Source organism: Curcuma longa, chromosome 5, assembly GCF_044706935.1.
Source record: "Curcuma longa cultivar G26 ecotype Majalengka, Jawa Barat chromosome 5, ITB_CL_G26_1.1, whole genome shotgun sequence".
Taxonomy (NCBI): domain Eukaryota; kingdom Viridiplantae; phylum Streptophyta; class Magnoliopsida; order Zingiberales; family Zingiberaceae; genus Curcuma; species Curcuma longa.
The window spans coordinates 6,190,584-6,212,152 of record NC_133865.1 but is presented as its reverse complement, the minus strand read 5'-3'; the positions used below and the strand labels follow the sequence as shown (position 1 = coordinate 6,212,152).

At 33.0% G+C, this 21,569-nt stretch overlaps 1 protein-coding gene across 1 annotated transcript; it reads right to left on the bottom strand.

Annotated features, from left to right (window-relative positions):
* Positions 1–1,745: 1,745 nt before the first annotated feature.
* Positions 1,746–20,253, bottom strand: LOC141830041 (uncharacterized). Its single transcript, XM_074717524.1, is given in 13 exon segments — positions 1,746–1,912; positions 2,011–2,052; positions 2,055–2,319; positions 2,448–2,505; positions 2,595–2,650; positions 2,821–2,997; positions 14,012–14,112; positions 15,530–15,706; positions 15,829–16,055; positions 17,322–17,452; positions 18,371–18,523; positions 19,881–20,029; positions 20,121–20,253. Coding segments are annotated over 13 exon segments (1,647 nt in total). The 5' UTR covers positions 20,137–20,253; the 3' UTR covers positions 1,746–1,817.
* Between the last annotated feature and the right edge of the window lie 1,316 nt (positions 20,254–21,569).

Below are 21,569 nucleotides of genomic sequence, written 5' to 3'. Positions count from 1 at the left end.
CCACGTTTGGAAATTGTTTCTAACCACCAAAAGCTTGCTACTGTTGCTAGAAGCTCGCTGTTGATTGTTTCCATCCACGACTGGGAGCTTGAGCCACTGTCGGAGTTTGTCGTCCATAACCAAGAGCTTGAGAAGCTGTCGGAGATCATTCCATTTACACCGAAAAGGGTTCCGACCGTTTTTCCTTCATCGGTGGTCAAGGGTTGACACCGAAGACTACGCCAGGAATATGATTGTCGGTGATAGTTAGAAAGTCCTAAAAAATGATCACAATGTGTGTTGTTGCATATTTTTCGATATTAAGATTCTCTCTTGAGTCGATCGTAGCTGATCGTTGGCTAGTATCAAAGACGGTGACATAACTTGTGATTTTGAAATCCGTTTAGATGAGAGATTGATGTGGATCACTGGTAGAGGTGAAGCTTTGAAAGAGTAACTTGATCGATGTCATTCTCGTTCTACAACATCCGTCAGGTATACTTAGAATAAATATTATTTTTTTTTTAAATTTTAATTTTCAGTTGTCTTGTATACCTATTATATCCTGCATGCATGTGTTGCGAGTGTTGTAATAATTAATTATAATTATTGATTTTCTTCCACTGCGCATGTTTGTGAAATATGTAAACATGCGCAACGCATCGAACTTAACCTAACAGTTACGATGTTAATATTACTATCTAGTAGTCAATGACTATTTATTATTTTATATAATATTGTATGCATTTATATATTTTCTTAGTGTTGACAATTTATGAAAACTATTTATGATATTGAATTTGTTCATTTATTCGGTAACATTACCCTGCATTGGTTATAGCCATGTTAGTATAGTATACATAGGTGTTATAGATTCCTAGTGAAGACTTTCGTAAGTTCCTAGTGAAGACTTTCTTCTTACGAAGGAAAACAAATCTCTAAGGTGTGACAGACTTGGCCTTCTACATAGGCACTCATCGAGCAAGAGTGGCCGATAATTAGCAATGGTCTCGTTTATGTTTGTGTTCCTCTTTGTGATCACGTTGTAAATCTAGGCTACCGTTGAAAATTGAACGTTCTTCCTCACTGCTAATTGATTTTCAAGGCGTTGCCTGTGATGCATATCATACATCATACAATATTTATTGACTTTTATTCATATGCATACCAGAGAAGCTTGGATATTTGCGATTCATCTATCAAATAATCAAGAAAAATCAGAGTGGATTTCTAGGACAACAAAAGACGGTGGACGACGATGATACACTAGTAGGTGCAGTTAATGAAAAAGGAAGTGGATTGACTAAAAGCCAAGGCCATCAGATTTGTGTGATCTATAATTGATCTTCCATTTGATAACCTTCTCATTTTTCTCCCCACCTTTCCCCTCTAAACCTATTTGGCCTTGTTGAAAAAAAAAACATAAAAACTCAATAATAGAAGGTTATGAATTCACAATCTTGCTTTGTTTAGAATTCTTCCTTCCTTTTAGGGTTATCTGTGATTCTCTACATATTTCTACTATTTGTTATGGGGTATAGGGACTAGAGAAAATTTTCCTTTATATGTGAAGCTTAAAATTTATGACACTACTAATGTGTTACTCAAATGGATTTACATCACAAGCTCTCATACAAACATGGCATAATTATACAAAATTTCTCATCCTCAAAGACTCATACAGAAGGAAATGTTGATCAATATAATTTACATGTAAGCCTAGGAACAAAGAAACCTAGTCAAATTAGTGGGGAAAAGCAAGGTGGCTTAGGGGAACCAACTTTAACATCAGGTAGTGCCAGCTAAAGTTAATGGTTTTACCTACACTATTAGTTAGATCAAGTGCCATGCATGTAAAATAGCCCGTCAGGTGATCCCAGCCATGCACCCCAACTATGGTTGGACATACAGGAATCCTCGGTAAAGCATGCCCCTGAATCCCGCAACCCTGCAGTGAGGTCCACAATCTTAAGTTACTACATTGATTAGGGTAAAACATCTCAAATTGAAAAGTGATACAAAAGCTATTACCAGTTTTCGGCCAGCAAATGGATGTAAGTTTGGAATTTGATACTTTTCTCCGAAAACAAGTTCACCACTCTTGATGCTCCAAATACGCAAAAAGCAATCCTCCCCACCTGGCATGGACTTCTTAGAAACTGATCTGCTAACAAGGGCATCAAAATATGCACCAATAACCAAACTAAAAAGAAATGCACCTGAGACAACAAGTGTTTCAGATGGGTTCACGCCGAGTTGCAAATGAGTGTAAGAATTCACATGTCCTGCATAGGATTGAACGGCTCCTTTTTTAAGTACGCGGCGGTCAAAGAGGTTGATCTGTATTGGTAAAAAAGAAATGACCAAAAGAACAATATAATGGTTAGAAGTAACCATGAATCAAGAACAGTTGCAGCAAATATATTCACGTATTTTTCTATGAAAAAGGAAAGAATACAAAAACTCACAGATCCATCCAAGGAGCTTGCCAGGAAATATTGATCATCTGATTGAAGTGCCACCAAACTGCAGAAATGCATCAGTTATATTTCACAAATAACAGTGATGAGACAAATATGAAAAGTTGCAAACTGGTATTAAGAAGAAAAGGACACCTGCAAACAGCTTTGGGCATGTAGACAACATCAGATGAATTCAAATTTCTACCTGACTGCAAGAACCAGCATATCCTTTTAAAAATTATTTTGACAAGCATACAGGTCAAAAGGAACTAAAGCAAATTATAGATCTTTGTATACCTCATATTTCTAGCAAAGATGCACAGGTACAAAAAATAAACAAATTCGGCAATGATGAGCAACCTATGCTGATTTAAATTACCTTGTAATTTCGGTTGCCAGCGCTTTTCTCATTCCTGAATGGATGACCACGAATTTTTGTGTCAAAATTCAACCTTCTAGGACACCCAAATGCATGTTCAGGAACTCGTGATTGCTTTTGCCGAATATCAATTGAACGAATTACGCCATTTCTATGTCCAGATAAAACAATGTTTCCCTGTACCAAGCAAATGAAATTGATAATTTTTTAGTTGTATAAGTCAGTGACTATGTTAAAGCCAAATGCAATATTTAATGGACGCGGAAAAGACTCCATGCATATTAATTTTATATACATGATAAGAAACTGTTCTTATTTCAACTAGTTCCACTCCTCCCTTTTCCCTTCGCAATTCATTGACCTGCAAAAACAAGCCATAAGCTCATTCTATGTTTTATTTTCTCAACGGTCAACAGTCTCCCTCACCAGTGGCAGGTAAACAAGACTGAACTTGACCTAATCCAGACAGACTCAACTTAGCTGGAGATGTTTTTCAAAAATTACTGAGACTGACATACCAAGACTTGAAAGAATTGCAAGTATGTTATGCATAACTTCAACCAATAATTTTAAATTTTCAACATATTCCTAAAATACTTCATCCTTAATAACATGTCACCGAGAATTATATGCTAGAAATATTTAGTATGATTTGAAGTGCATGTCATGTCAGCATACCCATATTGTACGTCCCTACCTAGTTGTCAACACAAAGAATAAATGAATCACTTCTAACAAACACCTTCCATCTTTCTCAATGTTCCTACTATTGGAAAAAGCGTATAAGGATAGAAAGTACTTGAAAAATCTAGCTGGATTGTAGAATGATTTGCCTATATAAGAGAAATTTACATTGGAAAAACTGGGCAAGTAATAGTGAAACTGAAATGAATGAAATAGTGTAAGTTATGACACTTCTTTTGCCCTATTATTATATTTACTTATTTAGCGGTCAAACATTCACATCAACGCGATCAAACTTTAATTGCTTTACACTCTTAAATATTCATACTTCCCTTTAAAGCACATGGCTTGCTTTCTGAGCAAGAAGCATGGCAAATCTTAATCATTGATTATAAAATATTGAATGGTCGTAAAGGGCAGTGTCCATTCTTGTGGAGTTGGGTCCCTCCCCATCCCATGTCAAATTATTGTTCCCACCCATCTTCAACAGTCACATCCCACCCCATCAAAGAAATCATGCCAGGATATCATCCCAACCTGAAATCCATGAGGTCGAGGACCTCAACAAGGCTTGCTCCCTTTCTACACATCCTCTTGGCATCTTCACCACTCCCCTCCTCCTCAAACTCCTGGATTGGTCGCCTATATGTCCTACGAGGACTTTGAGCTGCTGCTCAACACCCTTCAGCCTCCACTTAGATCATGATTTCTGCATGCTAAAATCTCACAGGTTCAGTCAGTGACTGAGTTGTGCTATATTGATTACTGCTTTCATATAGATAATTCGACTCGCAGGCTCAGAATGCCTTCTAGAGAAGTTCTTGGAGATGAAGATGTACATTGATGATATGGTTGTGCCCTCTTCCATTGTCGTACCCTCTTCCCTTGCAGCAACCTCCACCATACCAATCTATGTGAAAACTTTCACTACCATGACAGCCATTGCAGGGCACCACATTGTTCTTGATGATGCTCCGACCATACACAGCAGAACCCCTTGAATCTCATCATTACTAATAACGAACTCAAGCATCTCACTACTTTAATCAACGAAGTCAAAAAAGACACTTTGGGAGTGGTTCATGCAGGGTAAAATAAACACGATATGTTTCTAATCTATCTTTAGATATTCTTAATTAACAATGAAGGCATGTCTATTCAATCTACACTTTAGGTTCTAGATAAAAAATAAGCAACAAACCATGTCTATTGCAGCATTATATAATAACAACAAAGCAACATCCTAAATTGGAGTATTAGACAAAAGAAGAGACCATGACAGGATCAACATACCAAGAAAATTATTCATTGCTAAATTAGTTATGAAGCATTGAAGTATTAAAATCTACACCCAACACACAAACTAAATAGTTAAAACTGGTTCCAATAAAAATTCAGTTATCAATAATATTTTCGAAAACACTTTTCTTAGATTCGATGGCATCACAATGGCATCTATGCTTTAGGTTCTAGATGGTTTCATATCTAGAATTACTGATATATACTTTATTCTCATTTGACGTGAGAGAGGTGATGTAATGACTATGAAATGGCTGATTGCAATCAACATCTAGAAAGTGGATCCTTCATTTCATTCAAAATGTACCATGTTTATTTGTATGGGCAAAAATCAAAAGGGCACCTCTAAGTTTTTAGAATCGTCAAACCCCCTTTTCAAAATAAGTCAAACCAACACCACATCATGTTTCTCATTTGAAAATACCATAATTTCAGTGTTGTTGTAGCAGCGACATTGTAGTTACAACTGTTGGATTGCAAAGGTGCAAACATAGTCCCACATCTAAAACACATGGGAAAGATCATGGGTTTAAAAGGATGGAAAAGTATCTCCATTGGCATGAGGCCTTTTGGGGAGAGCCCAAGAACAAAACCATGAGGGCTTAGGCCCAAAGTGGACAATATCATGTTATTGTGGAGATACAGACATCCTTGGGGACCTAACAATTGGTATCAGAGCGAGGCCGCTCTTCACCGGACTAACCGCCGGATGAGCCATGATCCGGATCTAACCATGTGGGTTGAACCTTAAAAACAAAGGAAGTAGGGGCTCCCGTGTTTGAATCAAGAGGACCAGACACCGGGCAGGAAGTCCTAGTAGGTCGGGTAGACCGAGGGGCTTGAAGTCCTAGTTGCGGCTGGGCAGGAAGTCCTAGTAGGTCGGGTAGACCGAGGGGCGGCTGGGCAGGAAGTCCTGGTTGCGGCTGGGCAGGAAGTCCTAGTAGGTCAGGGTGGACCGAGGGGCAGGAAGTCCTGGTGGGTCGAAGATTCAGATATCAAACGGAGGCTTTCCGTTTGAGGGAGGGTCTGTGGTCCTTTGTTTGAGGGGGGGATTGTTGGGTTGCAAAGGTGCAAACATAGTCCCACATCTAAAACACATGGGAAAGATCATGGGTTTAAAAGGATGGAAAGTATCTCCATTGGCATGAGGCCTTTTGGGGAGAGCCCAAGAACAAAACCATGAGGGCTTAGGCCCAAAGTGGACAATATCATGTTATTGTGGAGATACAGACATCCTTGGGGACCCTACAACAACAATGTGTTAAAGTAAATCATTTCAACTTAGTCAAAAGTAGCGTACATAAAACACTTTTATATCAAAAAATTATTTATCAATTTGATCAATGTAGGAGCTATATAATGGCTGCTACAACTTTATAGTAGATATCAATAGCTGCTATAACAGTTATAAAGTGATTTTAATCATGTTGAAGCAATTTTGATAAAGTTTAAGCAATTTTGACCAGTGTTTTTTTTATATAAAAGCGGTTTAATGTACAATAATTTTGACCAATTTGAACTAAAAAGAAAAATGATTACTTTAACATGTTGTAGTAGCTATACAGCAACTTTTGGTAGTTGCTATAATAGAGTTGGAAAAAGGATATTTTCGAGATGAGAAATATCGCTACTTTGACTTTTTTTTTTTAAAAAAAAAAGTCTCTTTTGATTTTTGCTCTATTTGTATTTGTTATAGGACAAACTGCTTTATTTGAATGTCTCTCTTGAAGCATATTTACCAAGAAAACCAACACATTGGAGCATATATTGGGTTTTATTTTCTGGTGAGTGATATATTTTCATTTGTAAAATCTTGAGTCTTTATTTTCCTAACAAAAGTGTTTTTTTTCTTTTTTTAAAAAAAAATGGCGTTACTTTCTTGGATAACATTTCCTAGTGGTACTTTATGTTTGCATAATTCATATATTTATTTTGGAAAGATCCATAGAGGTTTTATGCTCCAGCTTAAATGTATCATATTTTTAGAGATGAAGTTTTTAAGGTGTTTGATATTTTGTATTTCATTAATAGAATTCATTAGAGGTACTATAATGAGTTGGGTGCTAAAAAATTCGTGCATTTTATGGCCAATTAAATTTCAAAGGACTGGCTGATAAATTCTAGATTGACACAAGATGGACATAAAATCCTATGTCCTCTTCCTCATCTACAATGAAATACAACTATAGCACTTCCACCCTTAAAGCAGGGCAATAAGCCATTGAGGTATTTTTCCTCAATAAAACACTGTCAAGTTAGTTTTTCCCAGATATAATGTTTTTAAAATTTTAAATCATATTAGAGTTTTTTTTGAACGAAATGACACGATTTTGGTACCATATCATGTTATGTTGGTACAGTTTTCAATACCTATTTAATTGAATTATTAATGATAACATGATTAATTTTATTGCTATAAGTTGTTTTTCTCATGTAGCTAAATTTAGAAACCAAATTTCTTTAGTTGGGGAAGATGTTAGATATCAAAATTTTATGAATTTTAATTGCTCAACGATCAATTAAGCAAGGTTCAAAATTTTGAGTTACGTCGAAGTTTCGATCTTTAAATAGAATGATATTGAAGTATTGTGTCGATGTTTCGATGTATAGTATCGGTAATGGATTGAAGTTGAAGAAGGAAAGAGATGAAACATAAGAAGGCATTGTTAGTGCCGAACATGATTTTAAACCTTGTACTATGTTGGGCGAATCGAAATATATTATTCCATAAATTATCGAAACTCGATACTACTTAATAGTAATAATGTTTCCTTCTCTTATTTCACCTCCTTCCTCCTTTAACGTCCAATCTATCACCGGCACCATGCACATCATTCCAATCAAAGATTGAAATTACGACATAACTTGAGATTTTGAACCTTGATATTGAGTGGTATTGAGTTTCGGTGATTTACCGGAATAATACGTTTTGACCGTTTCACCCGATACAATACGAGATTTCAAACCATACAATTAAGTTAAACCGAACCAACTTATTAACCTAAGGGATCTAGTGTAGTCTAATTAAGTTTTAGGTAATATAGATGAAAATCATGTGGGTCTAAACTAAGCTCAATTTGGACTTAAACTAATAAATTAGAACTAAATCAAGTTTATGCTTAGATTGGTCTAGGTGAGTCATACTAATTAAATCAGTATAATATTTTTTAGGGACTACATAAATCGTTGTTTTCTCCTCAGCACATCTACTCCCTAACTCATACCCATGTCGCCTTCTCTTCTTTCTTCACAACCACGATGTCGCCCCACATCCAAAATTGTTGCGCACCACCTAGCTCCACACCTCAACTCCATGACTTAGACATTTGCCACCTTTGACTTCTCTTCTTTCCCTTATGATCATTGCTTATACCCTCATGATCCATGCCTCTGCATGCACGAGAAGCCACAACCTCTCACACACATGCATGGAGCGTCATCCAACCCTCGTGCATGTTTCCTTGTTGCTACTTGACCTTACTCACATATGAGGCACTACCCGCTTACCATCCACTAAGTGCGTGTCGTCACCATCACATCTCATCCTATCCTTATGACCTGTTTGTAGCCTCACCCTAAGCTCACAAAATGCTCAACTAAGGAGTTTTGTGATGTTAGATAGTTCCTCTTGTCAATTGGCAAGTTGAATAAAATGTCTAACCTGTGCCTACTAAAACGAAAAGAAACCTTAAACTATATTTCTATATAACTTTTGAGAAATAATTTCTTACTTCAGCTAAGTTGATTTTGTTGCTCCATGCCAAAGTCAATCAATGAACCAAAATTTTAATTCAAGAAATTCATGAAAGGCTGAGAGCATGATTTGGATTGACATCCAATTAGATTAGGAATACTTTTTTATTTGCAGCAGAGTTGCAGAAGAAGAGGAATACTTTTTTATTCTATGGTCACATGGTAGTTTGATTCAACCTATTCAACCTATCATGAACGCGACTTGGTTCCTTTTATTATTGTTTCATATCTTTTTTGCAAGTAACTGCTACAGTATGGTAATGTTATATAGATTCATAATTTATAATGTTTGATTCATAATTCCTTGATGGAGGTAGGTAGAGCAAAACCTCTAGTGTTTAACGTAATTGGATCATTTTCTAATCTTAATCACTAATGAAACTTAATATCACCCATGGTGAATAAACTCCATCGTGGCTAGTTTAAGCCTGGATAAAATAAGAGGGTTGTATTAGGTTGTCAGCCAACATAAAGCATAGGCATATGTCATGTATGGATTCATCAAACTATTGCACTAGATTGTTCTTCGGAAGAAACATATTGTAGAGTCCAACTGCAACGTCTTGGCAAGAACCGCTACATCTCCATACAAACTTGGGTGTATTATTAAATATGCAAAAGTTCTCAAATCCTACGTTGGATAAGAAGAGACATTATAGGAACACCAATCATCTTAGGTTTGGAATATGAAACCTAAAAAAGCTCACTAGTAAAGCAATGTAGGTAATAGATATGATGATTAAAAGAATAATTAATATATTGTACTTACAAAAGAAGAAATATATAGAGGAGAAGACAAAGATGATAATGAACTCAAGTTTTAAGTTATAGTACACAAGAAGAAAGGAGAAATTAAGTAGATATTATTGTCGATAATTTGTTAAAGGATAAAGTATTATGAGTAATTAGGAAAAGAGATAAGATTATAACTCTGAAAATAGTAATAGTAAAAGAAATGATTAATATAGCTAGCATATATGAACCTCAAGTAGGATTAGATAAAGTCACTAAATATAGGTTCTGGGAAGACATAAATGAGGTAGTATAAAAAATTTCAATAAACAAGATGATTTTAATAAGAGGAGATATAAATAGGCACGTAGGAAAAAGAAATGAGAAATATAATAAGATGCATAAGGGTTACGATTTTGGAACAGCAAATAAAGAAGGAAAAGCTTATTAGATTTGTGATAGTATACTAACTTATAATAGCTAATATCTTTTTCAAAAAGAGAAAAGAAGAAAAGTCACAAATTGACTTTCTTATAAGCAAGAAAAGTATAAAAAAAATTATAAAGATTGCAAAGTTATCCTAGGAGAAAACTTAACCACCAATATAGGTTAGTGGTGTTAGATATGTGCCTCAAGTATAGTATCAGTAGAAAGAAATCATATATGACTCTTAGGATTAAATGGTGAAAATTAAAAGATAGGAAACAAAGTATCTTTAAGAAGAGGGTAGAAGTATAAGTAATAATAGAAATAATGGCAACTCCACTATAGCATGTGATAAGATGATATTAAATTTGAAAATAATGAGCAAGAGCACACTTAATGAGTCAAGAGGGCAAGTATTACCAAATAAAAAAAATCTCAGTGGTGGAATAAGGAGAAAGTGATAAAAGAAAAACTTGTTATAAGTTACTGTATACTTGTAAGAATGAAAAATTTTTAAAAAGTGTATAATAGTCAAGAAAGCAGCAAGTAAAGTCAAGAATGAAGTTTTCGAGTGCTTGTATCAACAACTTGATATGAAAGAAGGGAAAAGAGACATTTATAGAATAGTTAAAACGAGAGAGAGGAAAATGAGATAAAGAAAAGTAAGAGATCTTACCCAAATAAGATGCATTAAAGATGAATTCAATAGGAAATTGGTAAACAATGAGGAAATAAAGGAGCAATGAAAGAGAGATTTTCATTGATTTTTTAATGAAGGATTATGTGACCAACTTATTCTAAAAAAGTTAAATAGATTAGACTAGTATAGAAATTTAAATTGTTATTGAAAAATTCAAACTTCAGAAGTAGACTGACAATTAAACAAGATGCAAAATGGAAAAGCGGTTGGATCGATTGATATTGAGGTATGAAAGTGCCTAGGATAACAAGATCAAGGTTTAAAATATCGAGTCGTGTCGAGGTTTCGGTCCCAGACCGGAACGATACAGTTACGGTACCGTATCGTACTGTGCCGGTATAGTTTCGGTATTCTTAAAATATAAACTATATTAATTAAAATAAAAAATTTAATCTAAATATTTAAAAATAAAATATTTTAAAAAAATAATATAATAATTTTATGGATTTTAATAAAGCCTATCTAAATTATCTCCAACTATAGCTAGGAATTGATTATTAAAATTCAATTAAACCCTAAGTTAAAAAACCCAAAAAACACCTAAAATTCGGAACACGTCCATTGTTGCACACAGTTCGCGTGCAAAGGCGTCGCCGAGGCTGCGTGACGCCTCTAGAGGCATCGCCGAAGCTGCGCGATGCCTCCGAAGGCGTTTCCTGGCCAGAACTGTTGTGCCGTGCCGGTCTATCAGCAAAACGAAAAATTTCCACGGTATTGCGCGATATGGCTCAAAATTTCAAACCTTGAACAAGATATTGAATGACTTACGATGTTATGCAACCTGATGTTGAAATATATATATATATATATATATATATATATATATAGTGGATAGTAAATATTTTAGTCCCCTATATAAGAACAAAGAAAATATATAAAATTATACGAATTATAACGATATTAAACTAATGAGTCAACTATGAAACTTTAAACAAGAGTAATAAAAAAAATTAAGGAATTTGACCAAAGTGACCGAAAATCAATTTGGATTCATGTTTGAAATGTCAGCAATAAAAAGTATAGATCTTCTCAAAAAGCTGATTGAAAAGTATAAAAAAAGATGCAAGACTTCCATAAGGTATTCATTAACCTAGAAAAAGTTTATGACAAAATCCCAAGAGAAATTATATAGATAATTCTATAAAAGAAAGATGTTAGCATAGCATATATTAAAACAATTAAATATATATATAAGGATGTAATAATAAGAGTGAAGACTTCAAGAGGATTAACTAAAATATTTCCTATAAAAATAAGGTTACATTAGGGATCAACTCTAAGTCTATATCTTTCAAACTACACATGGATGAACTTAACACATCCAAGACACGTTATCATGATACATGTTTGCAGATGATATTGTTTTGGTCAATAAGGCATGTAAAGGAGTAACTACTAAGTTTGAATTTTGGCTCTAGAAGTAAAAGGTCTTAGACTTATTAGATAAAATAAACCTAAGAAGTATGCAAAAAGGAATAATCCTAGAATCCTGGGATTTAGAGAAGTGCTAATTTTCATGAACATGAATCTTATAATGTGTTGGGAATCCTTATTATAATCATCCACGTCTTAAAAGTATTTTAATGCCAAAAAGTTGAATAGGTTGGCCCTTACATAAGGACTATATTACCCCTAATTTCTATGCAATACAAGTAAATGATAAGAATAAGAAATTAATATTTAGTTATACAACTGACACAATTTCAGATTTCATTCAAGCGATGAAGATTTTTATGCCCCATTCTAGATGAAAGAAAGTAATCAGACTTTAATTCATATTATGAATAACCTAAACAAATTAATTTATATTCAAAAAATTAGAAAAGGTTATATCCATTTCATATGAGTAGAAACAATAGAACAAATCAAAAGTGTTCTGCACCATGAACTTTATATCGCACACATAACTTACTTAGATGAACCCTAGAAATCATTTTCATTGCACGACTATATCTTTTTTATAAATCAAGCATACGAGCAGAAGATGAGAGTCGTATATGAAAATGATAAAATAATGTGCAGACATACGAAGATGGACAGAGTTTGAACATTAGAAAAAAAAATCGAAGTTATATCTATCGAGGAAGAACTCTAATAGACACATTTAAAATGACATGAATATATAGTTAGGAGATCAATAAATACCCCAAGTTAGACAATGTGAGATTATGACATACGCATATTAATTAAGAAAGATGATGATCAAAGAAAACTTAATTAATAATGATAAAATATGATAAAATTTAAATATAGATTAGAATATAGTAGGGGGGATCAAGCCTAATAATGTAGAGAGATCCATATAGCCAATCCCACTTAGTGGGACAAAAGTTTGATTGTTGTTGTAATCACTAATGAACATTTCTCTCAAGCAATCCTAAAGGGCTATAGAAAGTTAATGATTTAAGAATTTACCATGTATTGAATCATTTGATGGGAGAGATTTTTTATTTTTTCTCTTAGGTAATTTCTTGATGGTATATTTTTCCTTAGTGGACTTTTGGAAACATCTATTTTCTAAATCCCTCCTTGTAGTTTTCAAGAAGCAGGCACACAATGACTTCAATTTCCTTTTTATTTTCTTGCCTTTGCTTTTTAGTTAAATTATTCCTCCAAATGCTATACTATATATCTGTTGAATATCAAACAGGAAATTGATAACATAAACATATGTAAGGAATACAACAGTTCAGAAGAAGACTAATTTTGGTGGATGCAATGCTAAAACAGGCAAAGGAAACTTGCACCTTTTTAGTATATATTATTTGTTTGTTGGTGTTATATTGTGAATGTCTTATGTAATTCCAGGTTCACCAATGAATATTAGGAGTAATATCTGCTCAAATTTATGTTCATGCTGGTGTGTCTTGATACTTATATTCACTAAATTATGCATTGAATGAACATTTATGTAATGCTTATATCAATAAAATGCTCCCATAAAATGTCACTTAGTATCTAAGATTATGTAGGGCAATTACCTTGAGTTTTTTATTTAAAGAATTTTATTTTCTTTGTTGACATTCTGGATATAAGTAAGACAGATATATACTATTGTTATATACTTCTACTATCTAATTATGATTGAAGACATAAAATGATAATATATTCTTAACTATAACTATGGTTCCAAATACTGATGGAACAAGTATTTATCTATTAGCATATACAACTCTTTTAGGGAGACCATGTCTATACTTGCCCGCCAAGTGACCCTATTTGTCGATCCTTACCTTTGGCTTCACTATCAACGTAGGTCTTCCACTATTATAAGTTTAAAGTGTATAGGAACACCATGTAGACGATGAAAGTTGTACATCTTAATGAAAGCACCCAAACAAGAAATTAAAATACCAAATGTACAATGGTTGAAACTAAATTTTAACCATCACCTATCAAACCTAATCTTGAGGTCATGTTTAATTTAATAAATAAAATAGCAATGGTAAGGTGAAAGTCTCCAAGCAACAGATATTGTCCTTCCAATGAAAACTTTAAAAAAACTAACCTAACAATCTTAGTAAAAAATGGATAAAATATTGTGCAGTAATACAAATTCTAATAAGAAAATTAAACAAAAAAAGCAAATTTGTGTACCGGATGAACAAACTGCTGTGACAAGGCATCACTTCCATTACGGTATAACCATGATACTTTTCTCGATTCCAAGTCTATCAAAGCAGATCCACGATTAGCACCTAGGCAAAGACAAAAAATGTGAGATGCACAACTGATCAACACCTGAGCAAGAAGATTGAAACATGAGATAGTCAAAAATACATGCATAAAAGAATAAGAAAATGACTAAATAACAAAGGGAGTGAAATATCCCATCGTCATTATCGTTATCATTATGTCACTTTTTAAGATAATGTACCAGGTGATAAGCCCCAAATAAAGTTGTCAAATGCATTATTCAATAAAGAATGCTTTGGATGAGTATTATTCCCTTTCTGTAAACTTGTTAATTAGTCTTGTTATGTACTTACGCAATCTGATTTTGCAAATTCTTTTCTGAGTAGTAGATGCTAAATTTGTCTAGAGATGATTATATTGATGCACATTACATAAAGATCGGTACACTGAGTCCACAAAATCATCCAATGGACAATCCTTTCTCACTACCACCAGTTTTTGTTTTTTGAAAAAAAAAAAAGACTAAGGTAGGTTACTACTACCAATAGTGTAGTGAATATAAAAGAATAACTAACTTACAGAGATATGGTGCAAAAGATACATTTTTACAAATGATAAACTACATTATTACAGAATATAGATTAAAGGAATCTAAGATTGCTGAAATGGATAGATGCCAATAATTCATCATAACTGCCGCTCTTGATTCCTGAATAGGTTATGTCAATGCATTAGTTTATCCATCCACCATGCTTGGATAGATGCCAATAATTCATCATAACTGCCGCTCTTGATTCCTGAATAGGTTATGTCAATGCATTAGTTTATCCATCCACCATGCTTCTATCAAATGAGTGTTGCTACTGTGTCAGATCTTTGAATGACACAATAAGCTGCAATTTGCCTCCTTCCCCTCAATCTGTTAACCCATAATCCATATAAATGAATCCAACCTTGAAGTTGTGAGCTCTACCTGGAATGGTCTCCAAATATGGGACACCTAAAATCCACCTCTTCAAATGCAATTCTGATATTCCATCTTCATTGCCACCAGTTGCAATCTACAATGAGATTATAGACGCAAACCTAGGGTCACATTTCCACATTGCTCTCAAGATTATAGTCGGAGACCAAATAAAATTGAAACAACTGTACAGTCCGGATCTTACTTATAATTATCCTAAATCTCATGTTTTGATACCATTAAATTAAGTTTGAGACATCAAGTTATAAAAGAGAACTTGTTGAACTATTTCTATAATTTAATGTCAAAATTCATCTCGCTTCCTCAGCATTCTGAAGTCTTACCCTGCGCAATTGTATTTAACACCACCAAATGACTATATCTCAATTCATTTCATCTAGAAGTAGAGAAAAAACAACTAATGAATCACAATCATCTGATGCTGAGTATGGAACTCTAAAGCAAGAAATTAAACACTTAATAAGGCATAAAAGTATAAGAAGAGGGGAAGTTACCAATCACTGCTTGTGTCCCTTGTGGATTACAATCAGATGTCCATATAGTGGTGCGATCCAACGACACAAGTTGTACGATCTGGCTACAAAGGCTAGGATAATGTTGATTGATAGGTTGATCAAGTTTTAGAATACAAACAGAACCACCAATCGCTTCTGATCCAAAGGTGGTCAACATGTGAAAAAGTCAAGGAACCCAATTCATAGAATCAAACATAGAGTTGAAAGGGAAAAAAAGGCATCAAGTAGATTGAAATTTCACAAAAACTATACTAAATAGAAAAGTTTGTCAGGATACAAGGCATTAAAGGAAGGGGCACTCTCAGCCCCATCTGGACAGTTCCTTCTCAACCTTTTTATGCTGATAATTGTAGATGACAAAATTGGAAAAGGAGATATAAGATGCCTTAAACTAGCAGTTGCAGAATCCTGTTGAATTTGTTTTTCACTAGATGGCCAAATGAACTCTGGCATGCACTCTGATGAATAATCCAAACTATGGGCACTAGTTGAAACATCATACAAACTGCCAAAGATAAACAACAATAAATCAAATCCATTTGAATTATTATTAGAAAGTTCAATATCTAAAGAAAATAAAAAAGAGATACTAGTGTTGTGGTCCTAAAGAAGTGGAAAAAACTTGGTACAAGCGGTACATAAAGTTACCCTCATATTGAATTGTTTGGAAATAGAGCTCAAACACATTAATCTAGTTGTCTAACCAAAGATGACATCAGCTAACCTCAAGAAGGTCAGCTTCCTATAATTTACATTTCCTTTTAGTATCATGTGACATAATGAAATACGAGAAATGAAGCATCAAGAGTATTGGATATCCATGTCAAGAAAGCATACATGATAATTGTAATATCCCTAGTTCCTCAATAGCAATTAGAAGGATTTTAAAATACAATTGATAAAAATCATAATCACCACTATCATCCAACATTTGAATAATTTCATACATAATGGATCTTTTTTATTCCTAAGATAGTAGGAAAGGCCTAGAAATGCAACAGCCAGTGCAAGCAACATTGAAAATAATATATAATGAAGGATGTTTGCCTATTTCCAAGAGATAATGATTTTGTGCAAATAGAAATAGAAGCAAACTAACTCCTAAAAATAAACAAGCATATGTAGTAGATCCTCATTCTTCTTTCTTTTTTATTTCTCACACACAGGAAACCTAGGCTTTTCCAAACACAACATTCATCTATGATCAAATTTTAACTAGAACTGTATCTGGTTGGAGAGTGGCTACTAACTTGGGGCATAAATTTTTGTTGTTAAAAATGGATAAGAGACACAAGTTGTTAGATTAAAAAAAATGTTCATTTGACTCCATCAGCACCCATATATCATGCTTGTTACCAAAACCATAATAACATATTTCTTCCAAAAAAAATCTCTATATTCTCTAGAGCTCTAGAGAACTGGCAGAAAAGAAGATTCATCCGCCAATTTTTTTTTTCAGGATAACAGGCCCATTGAGCACTGATTACTATAAACTCCAGCAGTAAGCTAACAATATCCACAGATATCAATATATAAAAATAAAAAACAGAATAATCACATTTGTATGTTTAACAAATCCCCATGGCCTTAGATTTTTAAGAACCTTTCTTTGAGTTGTCCAATTGACTTACTATAATTGTTCACTAAACTAATTTGTCTAATATAAAAAAAAACAAAAAGAAAAGACTAGAGAAACACTAGCTAGCATTGTACTTGTGGACCTTCTCAAGAGATTCACAACAAGTTCTTCTCAGCTCAATCCACTTCTTACCTAAGATATCCATTCCTACAGCCAACTGACAACAAGTTCTTTTGTTCCAACCCTTTTGGTGTTTGAACAATGCCATGAAATTGTTCCAATGCACTACCAGATACACCAGCTGAGTCAGAATACCTCCATATCTGTATCCATGTAAACAAAATAACAATAATACCAGCAGGAAAGCACAAAAAGAACAACTGTATATGAATTCTAACTAACAGTCCCCAACAAAGCAGCTACTTCATTGGAGTAAAAAGAACCAAGTGAAATAATGGCCCGAACATATATGTGTAACACAACTATTAAGGAGTAACAAAAAGATACTAACCACATTAAACATTTCCTAGAAGCTACTACAAGAAACATCTAAGTTATGATATTGAAAGTATACAATAACTAAGTCATTGGAGAGGGTACTAGTGGAACTGTCTTACTGAAGATTACCATGAATTGAAATTATTGTTTTTTGAACAACAACAAAGGTTGTGTCATAAAGTACCATTCTACTGCGATTCAAGCCTTAAATTATCTACAATCATCTCTTTTCTTTTTCTTTTTCTTTTTCTTGGAACACTATTCAAAGTTATCCATATTCCTATAGTAGAATTAGAAAAGTTAGGCCAATGGAAATTGAATTTCCTTTTATTGTGCATGGAATGCCTAAGTTAAGTCTAAAGTAGAGGAAGTTGTTGCAGTTTATAATTTGGGATAGAACTACCATCATTATGTTGGATTCAAGCATTTACTTTGACAATATCAATCAATCCTTTACTTATCTATACAATCTTACACCAATATACCAAGTAATTTCTAGCTTAAAAGTAGGAAAAACATAAGTACTTGTGTTTCATGTATCAATGTTGATGTTACTTAGTCATGACTCAAATTAAATTGTGATCCTAAACAAAGTCCCTTAAAAAAATATGATTACTGTAGATTACTATTTCAACTTTTTGAAGTAAATTCTTTTGGCTTTGAATTTTCTTCAATAAACAAAAGTATGATTGATTGACGATTAATGAAACAATGGGGAGACAAAATGAGAAGATTCAAGTTACCATCGCACGAGAAGCTTGCAACTTCTGATACTCTTGTTCAAAGTTACATCTATATCTATTAGAAAAGATGGATCTACCATGCAATTCTCTGAATTGAAGTAGCACAGATGATTTTAAGTGTTTTCTTTTGCATGACTTGTGGATTAGATAGTCCTGTAGATGAAGAAATACAATCAAAAAACAAACTCCTTGAATCAAGTAAATTTGTGTTCTTTACAACATTGCACTGTTTAAATCACAATGTACAAAAGTAAACAAAATCACAACCAAAGCTACTTTTATCCTTCCAGATAAAGTCAAAAAGCATGTGGCCATCAAACGTACTAGTATCAAGTGAAGAAACACATCAAAATACTAAATACTATGCTTGGATAATATGCACATTCAATTTTAGCCTAGTAGGGATCAAACTCCACTTCAATATATTATAAAGATAAAAAAATCATATTATACTTATCTTCAACAGGGATAAATATCATAGAAATAGACTTTTATAATGATAGAGAGCACATTAGATGGCTAAGAGCACTCCACCTTATGAACCAATATGTCAATCTAATGGTTTACTCAACAAGCATAGTAACCTACACCTTCCCAATGACTATTTTGTCATGTACAAATCAATGATGTCAACGAGAAGCTAGATGGTCCCTTAAGTTCTTTCAAGTGCATCTACAGCTTTGACTAGGGACCCTACAGTTGGTTGGCACTAGGCTTTGGGTGCCCCAATAGGTTAGTGTAGGCTAGATTGTAGAATGACAGAGAAGAATATGTTAATGGAAACTACGTAATAGTTTGATTGTCACTTAACCAAGTTAAACACCAACTTATCAGTCAAGTGGATGGAGTCTATTTATTCATGTCTATGAAAAGCTAAGGCAATACTCCAAAAACGCAAATTCCTTCATGCATTTCTTAGGGCTATCACTGTCAAATCTCTTTAGAACATAAATTAATTATAAATAATAATACCAAAGATGAATGGACAGACATCTGCCGCACTGATCACAATATGCATATTCAATTATTTATTTATATTTACTCATATCTCAGCCAACATACATAAGGATAAAGTGAAATTCTCCTGCAAAAACCAAGACCAATTGCATATCTCATCATTTCTTTTTAGTGAAACTTCCCTGGATATCACTCTACCTCTCCTGGCACTTCTAATTTGGGTAAACTTAACTCATCTTATATGATCCTCAATCAAAGTCATCTAAACACACTCCTAGCATCTTAAACCTTGAATCTTCAAAAAAACCAGTGTTGATTCCTAACATCTATGGATGAATTTTGCCCTTCCAATTACTTGATTTGACAACAAAAATAGTAAGCAGCTAGGCTTTAGGTCCAGAACATGAAACCAACCTTCACCTCCAATAAGAGAATACCATACAGAAAGCTAACAATTTAAGCCAAACCAAACATCACGAACGAAAATTATTGTGACGTTAAAGGCAAATGAATTCAGTAACAAAAAAAGAAATGACGCAAAAGAGTTAGTCACCTGGTCTGGACTAGAGAGCTTCCCATTAGCAGCTCGCTTTGTCAAAGAAGACGCGGCTGAGGCAGAAGGCGGACGCTTTGAGCCCGGAATCGGGCCATTAGTAGGAAAATAACGATTTTTCTCAGCATCATAGTAGAAACCAGGAATATCTAAAACAAGAAATCACCAAAATCAGATTAAAAAAAATCAATAATTAAATAATTAACGAATCGAAGAACATCTGTGGGGGGAAAATTTTACCTTTTGGAAGCGTCATTGGATCGAGAAGACAACGCTTGCGCCAGAAATTGTATGGCGGTCGGAAAAGACGAGAGAAAGCAACAATACGGGACGAGGTGAATTGGGTTTGCCCTTTTACGTTTCGGCGGCTGGGCAGGATGTATATATGTAAAGGTTAAACCGTCGAATTGATTGAATTAAAAATTTTAATTTAGTTATTTTAAAATTTTGATTTTTATTTTTTTTTTAAATTGATTAATTCGATTAGGTTTTGATTTCAAAATTTTTTATTCAGTTAAATCGGATAAATTGAATAAATCTAATTATTTAAATTTAAAAAAATAATTTATAAATTTTAAAAAAATAAATTTATAAATTTCTAATTAATTAATAAAATTTTTATAATATTTAAAAATTTTGATTAAAAACTGAATTAACTGATAAAATATCGGTTCAGTTTATTCGATTTTCATTGAAAAATTTGATCAGTTCGATTGGTTCGAAAAAAATCAGTTTATTCGATTTTTGATTTATTTAGTTCGATTTGATTCGGTTCGATTTTAACTGAATGCTTAGTCCTATGTAGAGGAGTTAGTAAAAATTTGATTAAATTAAATAAATTGATTGAATTAAAAAATTTGGTTTGATTATTTTAGAGTTTTAATTATTTTTTTAAAAATATTGATTAATTTGGTTAATTTAGTTTGATTTTAATTTTAAAATTTTTTATTTGATTAAATCAAATAAATTAAATTAATTAAATTAGAAAAATAATTTATAAATTTTAAGTAAATAAATTTATAAATCTTTAATTAATTAATAAAATTTTTATAAAATTTAAAATTTTTAATTAATTCGGTTAAAAATCAAATTAATTGATAAAATATCGATTCAGTTTGTTCGATTTTTATTAAAAAATTTAGTCATTGATTCATTAATTTATTCGATTGATTCAAAAAAATTAATTTATTCAGTTTTTGATTAATTTAATTAAATTAAATTTAATTTTAATTGAATATTCAGTCGGTGGGTTTAAAAAAATTAATTTATTCAAATTAAAAATTATATTAATAGGTTTTTGATTAATTTAATTAAATTTAATTTAATTTTAATTGAATATTCAGTCGGTGGGTTTATTTGATGGAGTTTATTCCGATTTATCTCCTTTTGTCCGTAATATTATGTCAAAATAACGCCGACTTAACTAAATTAAAAAACAAATTAAAAATTATATTAATAGGTTAAAATCACTTTCTTTAAATTGACCTATGGCGCTCACGAGCCACTCACGCACGTGAACATTTAAAATTACAAAGAGAGAGTCAGGAGTTTTATGCGGTAGCAGATGGGCAGGGCTGGACCAAAGGGGAGGTCCAATAGATCTCCATTTTAAGCTCAACTAGCTAAGGGACCTAAAAAAATATTATAAATAAATAAATATAGGTAACTTGATTAAAAAAAAGCTCCTTT